An 18315-nucleotide genomic window follows, 5' to 3' on the forward strand; every position below is an offset into this window, starting at 1 on the left:
CCAATATACAAAGCAACCAAACAATTTATGATGAAATTATGTGAATTTGGACTTTTACTACTAGAAATTATGGGGGTGGGGAGACATTAACAAAAGATTTTTGAACTTTAATCTAAGAAGAAAGTTGAAGATCCATTCTGCATCAGAAAGTGAAAGAATACAGTATATTGGTGAAGAGAATATCAATTAAGTTAGCATCAAATTGTTGGAAATGTTTTGAACTCATGTTACGTTTAGTTAGATGTTACAAATGTTAAAAAATTTAGAAATGAATGGCTTCTTCACTGCTAAGCTTTTTACATCAACATAAAACTTCAAAATCATAATATTATTATCAAGATCCAATATCAAAGAAACTTGTCTTATATTGAAAAGGGTAAATTGTTATTGGTAATTTTCTGAATTCTTGATTTTCTTAAAATTACTTATCAGATGCTAACTAATGAAAAAATAGTTTTTATTAAATTGAAATTAAATTTCTATGTTTTTCAGATTTTAGATTGAATTGACCAAAAAATGCTTTATGTCTTAATGAAATTATAATTTATGCTTAACTTGTTACTGAAAAAACCTAATTTCGATATCTAGTATTAGTTAGGTGCAAGATACCCACCCAAGACTATTCCCTTTTATCTATATATTTATAATTATGATATAACTTCATATATTATATTGATAGAATATTAATAATGTTTCTGCTAGAATATCAGAAGTTCATTTTTTTTTTTACATTTTTTTCCTTATGGGCTACTAACTGAAAATTGTACAAATGATGGGGCTGACCCCCCAGGGGCCTGAGAGGCGGGGCCAAAAGGGGTCAATTTGGCTATTTCCATATAAACGACTTCTTCTCTGAAACCAAGCATGGGATAGCACCCATAATGCAATGGTAGCATCCTTATAGGGTGGGGATTCAAAATTGTACAAATGATGGGGCTGACCCCCCGGGGGCCTGAGGGGCGGGGTCAAATGGGGTCAATTTGGCTATTTCCATATAAACGACTTCTTCTCTGAAACCAAGCATGGGATAGCACCCATAATGCAATGGTAGCATCCTTATAGGGTGGGGATTCAAAATTGTACAAATGATGGGGCTGACCCCCCGGGGGCCTGAGGGGCGGGGTCAAATGGGGTCAATTTGGCTATTTCCATATAAACGACTTCTTCTCTGAAACTAAGCATGAGATAGCACTCATAATGCAATGGTAGTATCGTTATAGGGTAGGGATTAAAAATTGTACAAATGATGTGGCTGACCCCCCGGGGGCCTGAGGGGCGGGGTCAAATGGGGTCAATTTGGCTATTTCCATATAAACGACTTCTTCTCTGAAACCAAGCATTGGATAGCACCCATAATGCAATGGTAGCATCCTTATAGGGTGGGGATTCAAAATTGTACAAATGATGGGGCTGACCCCCCGGGGGCCTGAGGGGCGGTGTCAAATGGGGTCAATTTGGCTATTTCCATATAAACGATTTCTTCTCTGAAACTAAGCATGAGATAGCACTCATAATGCAATGGTAGTATCTTTATAGGTTGGGGATTCAAAATTGTACAAATGATGTGGCTGACCCCCCGGGGGGCCTGAGGGGCGGGGTCAAAAGGGTTCAATTTGGCTATTTCCATATAAACGACTTCTTCTCTGAAACCAAGCATGGGATAGCACCCATAATGCAATGATAGCATCCTTATAGGATGGGGATTCAAAATTGTACAAATGATGGGGCTGACCCCCAGGGGGCCTGAGGGGCGGGGTCAAAAGGGGCCAATTTGGCTATTTCCATATAAACGACTTCTTCTCTGAAACTAAGCATGGCATAGCACCCATAATGCAATGGTAGCATCTTTATAGGGTGGGGATTCAAAATTGTGCAAATGATGGGGCTGACCCCCCGGGGGCCTGAGGGGCGGTGTCAAATGGGGTCAATTTGGCTATTTCCATATAAACGACTTCTTCTCTGAAACTAAGCATGAGATAGCACTCATAATGCAATGGTAGTATCTTTATAGGTTGGGGATTCAAAATTGTACAAATGATGTGGCTGACCCCCCGGGGGGCCTGAGGGGCGGGGTCAAAAGGGTTCAATTTGGCTATTTCCATATAAACGACTTCTTCTCTGAAACCAAGCATGGGATAGCACCCATAATGCAATGATAGCATCCTTATAGGATGGGGATTCAAAATTGTACAAATGATGGGGCTGACCCCCAGGGGGCCTGAGGGGCGGGGTCAAAAGGGGCCAATTTGGCTATTTCCATATAAACGACTTCTTCTCTGAAACTAAGCATGGTATAGCACCCATAATGCAATGGTAGCATCTTTATAGGGTGGGGATTCAAAATTGTGCAAATGATGGGGCTGACCCCCAGGGGGCCTGAGGGGCGGGGTCGAAAGTGGCCAATTTGGCTCTTTCCATATAAACGACTTCTTCTCTGAAACTAAGCACGGTATAGCACCCATAATACAATGGTAGTATCCTTATAGTGTGGGGATTCAAAATTGTGCAAATGATAGGGCTAACCCCCCGGGGGCCTGAGGGGCGGGGTCAAAAGTGGTCAATTTCCATATAAATGACTTTTTCTCTGCAACTTAACATGGGATTACGCTCATAATGCAATGGTTACATCCTTATAGGGTTTGGATTCAAAATTTTGCAAATGATGGGGCTGACCCCCCGGGGGCCTGAAGGGCGGGGTCAAAAGGGGTCAATTTAGCTATTTCCATATAAACGACTTCTTCTCTGCAACTAAGAATGGAAGAGCACTTATAATGCAATGGTAGCATCCTTATAGGGCTGGGATTTGAAATTGTACAAATGATAGGGCTGACCCCCGGGGCCTTAGACGGCAATAGATGCGAGGTCAAAAGGTCAATTAGGCTACTATTTTCATATAAATTACTTTATCTCTGAACCTATGTATTGGATAGCATATTTGTATGGTATCAATAGCATCATTGTATGGTTGTGATTCAAAATTAAACTTTGGGAGTCAATTTGCTTATTTTTCTAATTGTCAGAGTCTTGTGATAATTACTAACAAAAAACCAGGTGAGCGATACAGGCCCTCTGGGCCTCTTGTTTACATTTTTTTTCATTATAAAAATTGATCAAATAGGACATACAAAAGCATATTTACAACTTATGTATATGAATATTCGTTTTAGTGACGAATATATATTCAATTTGGTTTTTCATAATACATTTGAATAATTGTTAAGATTTATTAGCAAAAAAAAAAAAAATCCCATCAGAGGTATGCATGCAAAGTATAAAAGTTTTGCTGAGAAGGGTAGATAGCTCTTTATTTTTCAAACATAAAATTTTCAAAATACTATTACTACCAGAATTATGGGGAAAATGTTAGTAATACATCTGTGATATTAATAAGTATTTTTTTTTAATTATGTTCTACCTACTTTCAAATTAAATTATTTTGTATTCTTGCATGAGTTAAAAAATGTAGCTTATTTACGATATTAATTCACATATTCTAGCTGCCAGATAAGTGCTATGCATAGTAAAGTTCACCTACAGCATAGTTAATAACTCAGGATGGCTTTATTTTAATCGGTAGAAAATTTCTAATTTAAAGACGTTGTAACATTAATTTGTGATGATAAGATACAATTACCAGTATATTTAAAACTACACTAATTTTATCTCTATTAAAATTAGATAATTTTTTTCCTAAGTATCATTTTAAATTTCTGATATTCAACTTTTCATACTTGTATCTTCATTATTTAGATCATCAATATGATTTTTATAACAAATCATGTTAGCCTTCAGATGCGATTTAAATTTTAATTAATTTTTGTTTTATCTCCTATCTTACAAGAAAATCTGCACCTACCCTAAAGCACTTGTCTATTTCCAGATAGCCAATAAATAAGAACTTTTTCCTGATATATCTCTTTGTTTATTACATCAGACCTCTGGTGATCTGTCGGCGGACAACTTCACGGTGAGCTCCGCGTCGCTGCCTGTGATCCGTACCGGAGATGTACAGAGAGGCCTGGATTACTTTATGCCTTGGCTGCAACAGGACAACAAGCACCCCTTCATCCTGGTCGGACCCGAAGGCTGTGGTAAAGGGTAAGTGTTATTGATGGGAAACATTTCAAATAGAACTTGAATTTTTGCATTCTTTAGGCTTCTGGGTTTGTCATAGACCAGGGTTTGTGTTATTGTCAACTGTCATTCTAGATGAAGCTCTGACTTGAATTTGACATCATAGATACAGTCATGTAGGTAATGACTTGAAGTTAAAGATGCTTATCATTCTGGAGCTCCTGGTTTAAAGTATATTGAAGCTTAGAGCTTTTCACTTAGCCAGTCTTAGATGATGTTACAAAAAGTGACTTCATTTTCTATATACTAATTATAAACAAAACTTTCATCATAAAGTGCGTCATGATTTAAGCCTAGTCGTATACTTTCTAAAAATTTTCAGGAGCCTCATTTGAACATTGACTATTGTTGAGAATCTGCCATGTGATTGTTAAAGAAATCCTTCTCTTTAATTTTAGCCACTCATTTTGTTTTTGTTGTTTTTGTAGGATGTTGCTGAGGTACTGCTTTGACCAGCTTCGGTCAACACAAGTAGCCACCGTCCACTGCAGCGCTCAGACCAACCCAACTCATGTCCTACAAAAACTCAACCAGTCCTGTATGGTCCTAAACACAAACACAGGACGTGTGTACCGACCTAAGGACTGCGAACGCCTCATCCTTTACCTGAAGGACATCAATCTTCCTAAACCAGACAAATGGGGGACGTGTCAGCTGATTGCCTTCCTACAACAGGTCGTGACCTATAACGGGTTTTACGATACCAACCTGGAGTGGGTTGGACTAGAGGGAGTTCAGATTGTCGCCAGCATGAACGCCGGAACAGGACTAGGCAGACATCAACTGACCACACGATTTACATCTGTTGTCAGGATTTCCTGTATAGGGTAAGTTTTGTACTGGGTGAAGAAATACCTTGTGGAAAGCTGATTTATATACAATGTGGGCACATACTAGAATGAAATGGCTTTAAACTGAGCAGGTGTAAAATTTGGTAATTTTATCTTTGGAACTTTTGTGAGATATTAAATTTTGTGAATTTGGATGAATTTGTGAATTTAGTGAAATTTAAAAAAAAAAAAAGCAAATATTTGCATCTTTATGTATGTTTATATGTCTGATATACCGTATTGAAATTCATTTATTTCAAGTATTTTTAAGAACATATAAATTTCACACATGAAAAATCATGATCAGTTCAGGCAAATTACACAGATTGTGAAAATATCTTAATTTAGAAATTTAGTTTTACAGTAAGAGACATCAAAAATCTGTAAAAGACATGAAAATGAATAAGTTTGAAAGCAGCAAATGAAAGTTTGTTAAAAAAAAAAATGAAAAATGAAGGGGCGCATAATGGGATTATTTCACAAAATTATTGAGTAATTAGCCTTTATTCAATTTACAAAAGAAATCAAATAGAGAAATCTTGACGTTTTTCATAGTTTCATTCTGTATTTAAGTCATTGTCAGTGAATTTGAGGCCTCAAAAAGGGGGAGTAATGTTTTTATGGATTGGGGCATTTATTGGGTCAAATACGGTGCATTTACATGATGTAATTGTGCACATAATCTGTAGGTACCCCGACCGTGAGCAGTTACAGACGATCTACTCAGCCTACCTCCAACCAATTATACAGAGACAGTTGGTCCGCCATCCCGTGTGGGGCAACACCTCCAAGGTCCACGCTCTGGCCGGATCTATGGTCCAGCTTTACGAACAGGTCCGTGTTCATTTTAATAGCATTTGATGGTAAAACTTATGTAAAGAAACAGTCCTTGGTCTATATGAAGGCCTGTATAAAATTGATTAAAAATTTAAGCAAAATTTTGACTTGTGAAAATAAATGGCTGTGCAGTATACATTGAAAGAAATGTCAGAAATTATTATGATAAATATTCACATTCTGTTACAGTAATTGTGCTTGTGAAAATGATGTTAACGATTCTGTAATATGTTTAGATCTCCACATTAATACCAAAGACATTTTATTTCAAAGGTATTGTAGCTGCTTAGAATTAAGACAAAAAATAACTTTTTTTTTTATTTTCTCAATAAATAAATATATTTTATCAACTATTATAATTGTTTATCTAGTTGCGAGCCCGGTTCACGGTAGACGATTATAGCCATTATCTGTTCACCCCACGAGACCTTACAAAATGGTGCCTCAACTTCCTACGCTACGACCTCACAGCTGGTGCGAAGGAAGGGTCAAGTGATCATGTCCTCCATATATGGGCGTATGAAGCTCGGCGATTGTTCCGCGACAGAATCGTCGGAACTGATGGCTTGAACAAGTTTGATAGTATCCTGATGTCCACCATTAGGGCAGACTGGTCGGCGAATATCTTCGATTCACTGGAAGGTGAGACTCCAAAAATTGTGTTCAGTTCATGTAGAACTTTAAGATTTATTTTAAGTAAGAGCTTCTTATCTATTCAGGTTTATGCACATTTACTTAGTTTGCATTATTTATGGTATTGTCAATAAAACAAATTTTGGGCTAAGAATGTTTATTATTGATGCGCTAAAATTTATGCACACCAAAAGATAGTATAAAATAATACATTATGCATAGATAATTAATGTGATCACATTATGCATAGATAATTAATGTGATCACATTATGCATAGATAATTAATGTGATCACATTATGCATAGATAATTAATGTGATCACATTATGCATAGATAATTAATGTGATCACATTATGCATAGATAATTAATGTGATCACATTATGCATAGATAATTAATGTGATCACATTATGCATAGATAATTAATGTGATCACATTATGCATAGATAATTAATGTGATCACATTATGCATAGATAATTAATGTGATCACATTATGCATAGATAATCAATGTGATCACATTATGCATAAATAATTAATGATAAGAGCTCTATATCTTTAATGTATGAATCTTTTTAATATTGTAACATTTCAGATAAACCTGACCTGGGGAGCAAAATTATTATAAGATAATATTTTGATCAAATCATGCACATGATAAGATCTCTAAGCCTCTGATATGCTATTGATCTTATTAATTATCGTTACTCTCCAGATGAGTTCTTCGTGACCTGGGGAGCGAGGTCAGAATCCGGAGGACCAGCAGTAGCAGCAGGGGCACCCCTCCCTCCGAACGGCAAACCACTTGGCAAGCTCGGTGTAGATGATCTCACTGCTGTCATTGAACGAGGACTGAAGATGTACAGTAAGTGGTTACTAAATCAGAATCTTAACTCCTAAGTTTATGCATTTAGTTTATTTAAGACACCACTAAAAATGCTAAGACTGTAATTTCATTCCTTACATGGGAATATTTACCGTATTACCGGTTATTTTCGAGGACCAAAATTTTCACAATTTGATCTAAAACAGAGAAAATCATATGTATGTTAGAGATTTACGATTTTTGTGATATGGATTAAGGGTAGATATCATTCAACAATTTCTCAATATTTTATGGATCAAATTTTCGCGCTCCTCGAAATTGGGAAAATATCATACCTGTGAAAATAACCAGCTATACGGTATATGAATTTTCATGTTCAACATGATATTACATTATTGTATTTTGTTTGTCAGCAATTTTCCGTTTCCTCTCACAGTGTATAAACAACCCCCAGTCTGCTTTCATTAACACCAAGTAGTGTGATAAATATCAGTTGATATAATAACTTGTTCCAAGTTTGTTAATAAAGTATGATTACATCTAACAGGCAGGGAGAACAGAGACCTTGACATTCTGATCTTCAAGGAAGTTTTAGATCACATGGCCAGAGTCGATCGTGTACTGACCAGCCCAGGAGGATCTCTCTTATTGGCTGGCCGCAGTGGTGTTGGACGTCGGACAGCAGTGACACTGGTCGCACACATGCACCAAATGACCCTTCACACACCCAAAGTGTCGCGAGGGTATGGACTGAAGCATTTCAAAAACGACTTGAAGACAGTGAGTTATCAATACTTTATGTTTTCAATTTTTTTCGGGAAAAATGATCTTTGAGAATGCAAGATAAGTCTTGTTGAATATATTCAATAACTTGTGAAAGATATTTGTCTCGATATCAATTATAATTTCTAAAAACATTGGGACTGCATTTCATATATAATGCTAGAGTTATGCTACCTTAATTTTTTTATCTCATTAACTTTGGTGCTATGAACCTGTTTAACTTTTGACCTTTTTGACTTCTGTGACCTTTGTTATTTAAACTTTAACCTTTATGATGGCATGACCTTTTCTGCTTAAACTTTGACCTATATGACGTCTTTGACCTCTTTTGAAAAACCATTGACCTTGAGTTTAAATGTATGATTTCTGTGACCTTTTGTGTTTGACTTTTGACCTTTATGACCATTGTGACCTTTTTGTTGCTAGGTGATGCAACAGGCCGGTATGGAGGATGAGCAGGTGGTATTGATGTTGGAAGACCACCAGTTTATTGAACCTCAGTTTTTGGAAATGATCAACAGTCTGCTGTCGTCTGGTGAGGTACCCGGGCTCTATACTCCTGAGGAACTCGAGCCTCTCCTGTCGCCACTCAGGGACATGGCCTCCGAGGTCGGCTTTAGGGGCACTCTTGTCAATTTCTTTGCCTCAAGTAAGTCTCTCCATCTTTACTTTCTATAATAAAAGTAACAAAATGGCCTACAGGTATCCAACTCTCTATGAAAAAGTGTACTGTAATTTTTTTAACAGATTTTTCTCCTATCTGAGTTTGCTGAAATTGATGTGCATGTCTGAATTTGTGACAGATCAGAGAAACAAATTTTCTTTTATTGCATTCTCATCATAAATGTTTGTTTTGAAACTGATTCTTCTAAAATTACTAAAAATGTTTAATCAGTAAACAATCTTTAAAATACCATAGAGACAAACAATATCCAATTCTTCAGAATTTTTTTTTTTTTCGATTTTTGAAGACACAAAATAATTCTGTAGGTAATATATCAAAATATTAATTTCTTTACCAGGAATTAAAACCAACCTGCACATAGCTTTAGTTATGGACTGTACTAACAGTCGGTTCACACTGAACTGTGAGAGTAACCCGGCTTTCTATAAGGAGTGTGCTGTCCAGTGGATGGAGAACTGGAGCCGAGACAGCATGGTCAAGGTAATACTACTGTACACAATCATTAAATTTACCATTAAAATAATCATGAGGCAAAATACCCCATTAATAAGCCTTGAATTAACTATTGAGATCTAATAGGTATACTCCATTAATTTGTCATCAATAAATTATGAGACAATATTCCCCCATTAACTTGCTTTTAAAAGGAACCATGACACATAAAACGACCCATTAATTTGTCATTAAAGTTATTTTGAGGCAATATACGCTCAACTTGTCATTAAGATACACTTTGAGGCAATATGCCATCATAATATGCCATATCAATAATCCATGAGAGTTTTTCTTCATGGCTGCTCATACTGTTCTTTTCAAGGGAATTGTACTTTATATGTAGCATGAAAGATTTCTAGTTAAATCAGTTTACTGGCCCGTTAAAACGAGTTATGTCAGCATATGTAAATAAAAATTGTTCATAAATGATAATTACTGGGAAAACTTTCATTAATTTGGAAATTTAAACTTGTTTTCCACTCCAAAATATTCGATTTTGTATGAACATATATCAATATATGAATAAATACCACTTAAACTAATGGAAAATATATATTTACAAATTCCTAATCAGTCTAAAGATTCACTCTAAATATGTTTAGGTACCCTACATGCTGTTGACTAAACCATCGAAGATAGAGGGCGCCAGTATCGGTGAGAAAAAGACACACAAACGTAAACTGTCCGGTGGCGAGGACCTACTGAAATGTTTCCTACACGTTCACGAGTCATGTGCGACCGCCAACATGGGTGCCACGCCAAGGCGGTACATTTCCTTCCTCAACACCTACCAGAAAGTCTACGCTGACAAGAAAGCGGGAATAGAGAAAAAACAACAGCATCTTCAGGTAACATTCTACACCATGTTCAGGACACTATTATACTGAGTTAGTGAGAGTTGATTGTAGCTTTAACTGGCTCTATTCCGGCATATTACAAAGTTAGCTCCCTTGTGGGTAGGTATCGATTGTTGCGTCATTATTTTGTGAGCGCAATTCACGTCGTTTTCTCCGAAAAGTATGACGTTTCACTCTCAAATACATGACGTCACAATCAATACCTACCCACAAGGGCAGATAACTCTGTAATATGCAAATACAGAATTATCATTAATCAGTCTGTAAGTCAAAAACACAATCTAGTTTAGCCAATCAGAATCATGTTATTATAAAAAAGCCAATCACAGATGCCATTATAAATCAGCTAATCACAGATGCCGTTATAAAAATGTTACTTCATTGTCATTTGTCTAATTAGCAGTCAGTCAGGACTTAATTATATTTTCATAAGATATCTTTTCCTTCATTTATTTAATATGTGACCAATCGTCAGGCAGTTTGTAGCCTTGCTTCTTTCTAGCATATGTACCTATTCAATGTTGGAGTAGATGCCGTAGCATACACAATGCAAAATGCAAAGTGAGTCACATGCTGTTTGATTGGCAACTGGTAATCCGTCAATACGTTCTAATACTCTTATCAATTATTCTAGATTTAGGATTTAATTTGAAGTTGATAAATGTTCTTGGTATTGTATTTATTTTATCTATTTGAGGCAGTCTTCATACTTATGTAAGTAGTCAACAAAGTAGTCAATGCTATTTATATCTTTGGTATGACAGGCTGGTGTGTCGAAGCTGAACGAGGCCAAACAGTTGGTAGATGAACTGAAGAGGAAGGCTGCCGAACAGAGTATCCTCCTGGCCGAGAAACAAACCGAGGCAGACTCCGCTCTCCGCGAAATCACTGTCAGCATGCAGGTAAGGCATTCAGAGCTCTGTATCTTCTTTCACAGACATTTCAATTTTTTTTTTTAAATCTACTAATTGTTTTTTTAAGTTCACCTAAGAATTTTTGTTCAAAATGTCAGATTTTTGATTTGAGATCATTATGACCTTCAAACAGGTTTGATACTCTGTAAAAAATATACTCCTATAGAGGGACAGTGTTCTCAAATTCTATATTTATTACGAAGCTGCATGGGCCCCTTGGTGCTCAGATGTACGCATATATGTTTTGGGTATAATTAATAAATTTTGATTGTTTTAACACTACACATAAAGAATTATTATCAGTATTTAACATAGTCAGTTACTTTCATGACCTAAAAATTGACATAAGATCATTGAATTTGAATCAATTTTTTTGCGATTGTGGCAACGTCGCACAAAATTGAAAAAAATATCTTACATGGACAAAATACTAAAAATAACCAGCTATACAATATTTCTCAAAGATCTAGAATAATTCAAATATGAATTACACATTTTGTAATTACCTGTATTTTAAATGCAGAAATTTACGCAAGGGGCGGTATTTTCACTACACACGAAAACCTTTTTGTGAATTTATAAACGATATTACCAAAAGCCTGAAGGTATAATTAGCACAAAAATAACACTGACATAGCTTACAAATTCCGAAATTAAGTATGCTTACAGTATCTTGATTTAGAAGTTCTGACATTCATTACAGAATGCCAGCGACCAAAAGAACGAGATGGAAGTTCTGAAGCAACAGGCAGCAGAGGAAGACAAGGTTTTACAAAAGCGAAAGAAGGCCATTGATATCGAGCTCCAGGAGGTGGAGCCACTAGTTACGGCCGCGAAGAAAGCCGTCGGAAACATCAAAACTGAATCACTTTCCGAGATCCGGTCCCTCCGAGCTCCTCCAGATGTTATCCGAGATATTCTAGAAGGCGTACTTCGACTCATGGGTATCTTTGATACTTCCTGGGTCAGTATGAAAAGGTGAGTATTTTTAAGATGTTGGAAATATCTGTTTCAGAATCAAGCTTTGATTCATTGGTAAGAAAGATGTGCAGGATAAGATTCGCTGGATATGCACATCAGAATTCTGATAAAAACACCTAAAAAACACTCACCTTGTCCTTATTCTGGGTCACTTTGAAAAGGTGAGTATTTTTCAAGGTGTTGGAAGCATTTTTATCTGATTCTGATGTGCATATCCTATGAATCTTACCCTGTTGTCCTGTGTATGTATCAGCTACAGTATTTTTACCTGTGGCTTATACATAAATTAAAATAAAAATGAGTTTTAAAAAATTATTTTTAGAAAAATGGCGTCTAGTTTGAAAAACCAATAATGAAAAATGATGTTGAATGAAACACTTAGTCTATTAACGATGTGTTGCAGCTGACAAAAATAGATTTAAAAAGTTTGATAATTATTTAATCATACCATTATTTACAAAGACAAAGCTGGTGACAAAATGAGACTTTATTTATAGCAAGAAATTACTACAAAGCAAATCTGCTAGGACTTGGAGATATTCTCAAATACACTAAGATTTAAAATGTAAGAAAACTTGGAAGTTGAAAATGTATGAGGATGTTCAAATTTTAAAAAGAATGACGTTGGCGAAAATTATCAGTTACAGTCTGTATGAAAGTTAATCTGATTCTCCAGACATATTTTTACTATCTGAATTACGATTATAGCTTTCTGGCCAAGCGAGGGGTTAAAGAAGACATCCAGACCTTTGATGCTCGTAAAATCAACCCTGATATTAGGAAAAATGTGGAAGATCTCATCAGGAAAAGCAAAGACTCATTTGAACCAAAGGTTTGTGTTTTAATAAGAATGTCTCATTATTTAAAGAGTGCATAATTGTACCATATCCTACCCAATAAGTGCGCAGGCAGTCGAAAATAAAGGGTCGCTATAGCTTAATAGGACCAGATTTGGGCTTGTATTTCAAAAAAATTTTGCACAGAGTAAGCCATTTATAAATTTACAAAAGAAATCCAATAGCAAATTGTACAAGGTTTTCGTAGTTTCATTCTGTATTAAAGTCAAAGTAATTGAAATAATGAGGCCTCAAAAAGGGGAGGGGTACTTACAAGAAGTTGTCACTAAGCCAGCTTATTGGGTCAAAAATGTCTGTCTCTTTTCGGTCATAGACATTTTAAAGTTTTAGTACTGATTTGATATTGAGCTTTAATTTATCTACCGATATTATCTCTTCATTTTAATAGGATCATTATTTTATATGATTTTCTGATGATGTAAATTGCAAATGGAAAATTTGGCTTAAGTTTGAAATAATACACTGATAACTGTTTTTCAAAAGTTAATGTGTTAGATTTTCTATAGAAATTAAAACACTTCCTCTTATTTTTCTTACTTGTAGAATGCCCGTCGAGCATCTCTGGCCGCTGAACCTCTGGCTGCCTGGGTGAAGGCAAATGTACAGTACTCTTACGTTCTGGAGAGAATCGAGCCATTGGAGACGGAACAGAATGAACTGCTCAAGTGAGTGCTGTATTTTATCATGTTCTGCTGAATCCTGTTAAATCATTTAACTTATTTACTGCATTCGACCCAATAAGTGCCCCACCCTATTTCCTATAAGCATTAAGCGCCCCTCCTTTATTTTTAGACCTTATTTTCTCTGACCTCAGATTAAATGCAGACTGAAAATATGACAACCAATGGTTCTTTATTTTTCTTACTTTTGCAAATTGATTTATGGCTTACTTTGTGAAATTATTTCATGAAAGGCTAATTAAAATTTGATTCTATTAAGCGCCTCCTTATTTTGAAAATTTTTCAAAGTTCCCTGGATGCTTATTGGGTTGAATACAGTAAATAGATTTATTAAAATAAATGAATTGATAATTTTTTTTCCTCATCCTTGTCTAAAATATAGCTCATGAACTATACATTGATACAGGAACCTTCAAAAAGCCGAAGCAAGGATGGACAAGTTGAAACGAGCCCTTGATGAGGTAGACAGCAAAGTAGCACAGCTGAGGAACAGGTTTGAAACACTGACAAAAGAGGCAGCTGAGCTGAAGATCAAACTCGACAAGGAAAATGAGACGATTCAGGCTGCAGAAACTCTGGTCACCAAACTGGAGGGAGAATACCAAAGATGGAGCAACCAGGTCAGAATTGTAGACAAATGAGACCAGATTCATTTCAGCTATTTTATAAACATTAGAAAGCTATAGTTATCTTATCATGATTTATAAACCATTCGGGTCAATGTTATCTCCCATATTCTGCATCCTCGATATTCCAGGGGTTCTGATCACTTTCGATCTCTACACCCCTGGACTATCTCATAGTAAAACTGGAGGTAACAGAATAGAACAGGTAATTTAGTCATTTGATGTACATCAAAAGAGCCGTATACCCGTACACTGTGGTTGACTGTGTGGCTTTGATGTTAAGCGTAGCTCCCTCTTTAGTCTTCAAAGGAAATCTTTGCTAGCCTGTGATTGGTCAAATGTTTTCCGCTGAGCTGCCTTCAATTTCACTATGAGATAGTCCAGGGGTGTAGAGATCGTAAGTGATCGGAACCCCTGGAGTGTCGAGGATGCATATTCTGTAAACTAGAGTTATCTCCATATTCTGTAACCCATAAACCAGAGTTATTCTGTAACCTTAGTTTCCATATTCTGTAAACTGATAAGGTCAGTGTGATCCACATTATTTTGTTACCCAATCATAGAATATTTCTTTTGTTCAGGTATCATGTTTGTTATCTCCATTTTGTAAATTAGAAATCAAGTCATGAGTTACTTCCCTTATTTTGTCAAAAGTGGCTTTGAATATTTCTTTTGTTCAGGTATCATGTTTGTTATCTCCATTTTGTAAATTAGAAATCAAGTCATGAGTTACTTCCCTTATTTTGTCAAAAGTGGCTTGAATTTTTGACGAGTTTTCATTTACAAAATTGATATTATTTCATGTTTTTAAAAAATGATTGTAACTTTGTTGAAACAGTGATTGAAATAAACTGTTTCTGGGAACACTGTACCAAATATTAGTTCTTGCAAATAGTTCAATGTCTGAAATGTACTTTTTACAAATACAGGTTGGCGAGCTTACTGCTGAATTGAAAGAGCTACCAAAGCGCACCCTAGTGGCAGCAGCCTTCATCACATACTTGGCACAGGCCCCAGAAGATGTTCGTCGGAACTGTATAAACTCTTGGTTGGAGTCAATGGGAGTTAGTGGGTTTGATTTCCGACGCTTCCTCAGTACAGAAAGTGAGCAACTGATTTGGAAGTCTGAGGGCCTACCATCCGATACATTATCCATGGAAAATGCTCTCGTCATCTTACAGGTAAGGGGAGATAACTTGGTGAACATTGTTAAGTATCATTATAATAATCCTATTAGATTATATACGCACAAATGCATGGAAGTGTCTGTAATAAAAAATCTATAACCAATAATTTTTTAGACTTAGAGTATAAGATATATGTATGCATGCTCCTGATAATAATTACTTGATAGACACTTGAATGTAATACATGTATATGAACTAACCCAATACCTAATATATCAAGAAAATACTATGCAATATTATAAGACTCTTTCTTAGTGGATATGAAGGATAGGGATATTCTACCCGAGAGTCACAAAATGTAGTAAAACCCGAGGCTTGCAGAGGGTTTTGCAACATTTTGTGATCCCTAGGGTAGAATATCCCTATCCTTCATATCCATTTATGAAAGAATATTTTTCTTTCATACCTCAACGTTTTATTTCAATTTTACAACTATAATATCCCACCATTTTGAAATAAATTCGAAGAAATCCACAACTGGAAGTCAATTTTCCATACAAGAAAAATTACGTGATACTTTTCAACACAAATTCCGTTGTTTGCATCTTTTATAGTAAAACTAGTCATATTTGTGAAAAAAATGATAAAATTTTGTCGAGGAAATAGAGATTTCGTTGACACCGTGACGTCACAAGGCGCTTTATTGCATGGGTAGCCATGCAATACAGCCTCAGGCGACATGAGTGTATTGCCCTGGACCAGCCAGTATTACATGTAGGTATGAAAGACAATTACTTATTGTTACAGTAACTGTATATATAATAATTGTTTATCAAACTTGTTTTGATTTGGGTGAGTAGCTGAGTATGAAATGGTGAATTAAAGTTAAAAATTACCTTACCTTGAGCCATTGTGTACAATTGACTTAAAGTGATTAAATTTCATTTAAATTGTCATTAAGATGATTCTAAATATCAAAAATGTCAATTAAAACTTTAAAGTAATTAAAGTGATTGATGTGAATTAAGGTTAATGGGGATAGCCTGCTATGTGAAGAATATCATATTTGATTGTGGAATAATCTTTCAGATTTTACATTTTAATTTTTAATTTTTAAAACAAGTTTGATCAACTTATTATGTATAAATTTCATAGCATGATGCATTAAAACAAATCACTCAGTCTGTGACCATGTCTGGACATAGCAACACACTGTATTTCAAATCTGGATATATTTACTGAAACTGAGGTGCATGTCAAATATAAATATATTTATTATGATATTTAGCATGAATGTTGAATGTTTTGTCTATTTTAACTCGCTATATCAGATGAATGAGATTCCTGCTGGGGTAAGATTTATGAATAAATATTCACATGTTTGACGCCCGCCCCTCTTTCTGCTTTCATTCCCAAATCACACTTTTACATCTTTTACATTACATGTCTCTAAAGTTTCCTTTTGGTTACAACCAAATCCTTTGTCTGAAACACTTTGTGAATTTTAGGTTTCTTGAAGCACTCTTAATTCCTGAAGTCTACTTTAAATAGAGAATTATTTTCCTCAATAAGGGTGACATGTGTGGAAAATTGGCTTATAAGCCCAGGGGCCGCAACGATTTGAGACTACTTAAGACGTTTTCTGAACCAAACTATAGTCATATTGCTATTGTTTTACATATTTTTTTTAAATGTACTGTAGTCAACTTAAATGTTTTTACCTCACTTATAAGTATTGAAATAATATGATAATAATTAATTTAACGTACCAAAGCGATGTAAGTAAAGTATGATTTACCACAGATGATTAGTCCCACCTTCTAGTAATTATGACATTATAATACTGTATTTTCCCTATTAAGAGGGCCTCCTAAGGGCGCCCCAACGTTTTTTGCTGAAAACAATCAACTAATTTCATACAATTTTTGTGCCAGATTGTGACGATTTGTCTTTGCAGACGCTAAAAGAAAATACTGTTTCACATCAATCTGATGCTTAACAGATATCCGATCAGCTTGTATAAGCACTAAATTTATTGCATTGGACAACTTATAGGACATCTTTGCCAAGTGTATACACATAGAAACAGCGAGAATGCCATGTTCAAAATAAAACGTGTCACTTGAATGCCCCACACCCATGTATGGATGAAGACTAACTGGCAACAACATTTTAGCGATGTCTATACAGGTTTTATGAATACTTACTGTATATCTATGATAAAGGTTCCTAAATAACAGGAATGTTATCATTTCTAAGCATTTTATTGTGTGCTCTTGTCGGTAATTCCCATTTGCCACAAAGGTTCCTAAATAACAGGAATGTTATCATTTCTAAGCATTTTATTGTGTGCTCTTGTCGATAATTCCCATCTGCCACAAAGCGAAAGTAGCGATCGAAAGCACCGTCCGCCATTTAGTGTACGCATGGTAAACAAACAGGCTAGAATGAAATGCCCAAATTCTGTGAAACAGACATATTTAACCAATGTTTAATACTGCTGGTGCATACATTTCTTCATAATTATGTAATTTCAATACTTACTTGTCTTCAAAACGTAAGTTGGTTATAGTAAGTTTCAGAAAAATACGAAACTAAAAGCAAGATGACTATAGTCTGTTTAAGAAAAAAACATCTAAAAATGGTCTCAAAAAACAGCGCCCCCACCTCCCTTGGCCATTTACCCACGCCCGGCGCCCTCATTAGGGAAATATCTTTTGATGTGATTCCTGTGATATAACAATCACTTTTTGGTTGGAATAATCGACAGTAAATGATACTTTACCCCATCGTTTTCATGTGAGGTAACTCGAAACCCAAGTATCATCACTGTCTACCACAAATTTTGTTGAAATGTGTTGAAATTATCAGCAAAAACAATTGGACACACATTGGCGAAAATGTGGTATATAAAATTGGATTAAGTACAGATCATGCATGTGACCATTGAGGCCAAATTACCACAAGCCCTTCACCTCTGGGTCATGAGTTCAAATCTCATGTGGGGCAGTTGCCAGGAACTGACAGTTTTTTTGTGTTTTTATTTTTTCA

At 35.6% G+C, this 18315-nt stretch overlaps 1 protein-coding gene across 3 annotated transcripts in view; it reads left to right on the forward strand.

The window, feature by feature from the left end:
* The window catches only part of LOC138328521 (cytoplasmic dynein 2 heavy chain 1-like), a 64764-nt gene that overhangs the window by 30273 nt on the left and 16176 nt on the right, over positions 1 to 18315 (forward strand). For all 3 annotated transcript variants that reach the window (XM_069275361.1, XM_069275363.1, XM_069275362.1), the window contains 16 exons: positions 3935 to 4098; positions 4563 to 4961; positions 5654 to 5798; positions 6173 to 6443; positions 7149 to 7298; positions 7807 to 8039; positions 8469 to 8691; positions 9065 to 9207; positions 9825 to 10070; positions 10844 to 10981; positions 11697 to 11971; positions 12683 to 12806; positions 13375 to 13496; positions 13918 to 14131; positions 15067 to 15318; positions 16596 to 16616. In XM_069275361.1, the coding sequence (XP_069131462.1) occupies positions 3935 to 4098; positions 4563 to 4961; positions 5654 to 5798; positions 6173 to 6443; positions 7149 to 7298; positions 7807 to 8039; positions 8469 to 8691; positions 9065 to 9207; positions 9825 to 10070; positions 10844 to 10981; positions 11697 to 11971; positions 12683 to 12806; positions 13375 to 13496; positions 13918 to 14131; positions 15067 to 15318; positions 16596 to 16616 (3120 nt within the window). The remainder of the gene's footprint in view (positions 1 to 3934; positions 4099 to 4562; positions 4962 to 5653; positions 5799 to 6172; positions 6444 to 7148; positions 7299 to 7806; positions 8040 to 8468; positions 8692 to 9064; positions 9208 to 9824; positions 10071 to 10843; positions 10982 to 11696; positions 11972 to 12682; positions 12807 to 13374; positions 13497 to 13917; positions 14132 to 15066; positions 15319 to 16595; positions 16617 to 18315) is intronic.

This window comes from Argopecten irradians, chromosome 7 (genome assembly GCF_041381155.1).
Source record: "Argopecten irradians isolate NY chromosome 7, Ai_NY, whole genome shotgun sequence".
NCBI classification, from domain to species: Eukaryota; Metazoa; Mollusca; class Bivalvia; order Pectinida; family Pectinidae; genus Argopecten; species Argopecten irradians.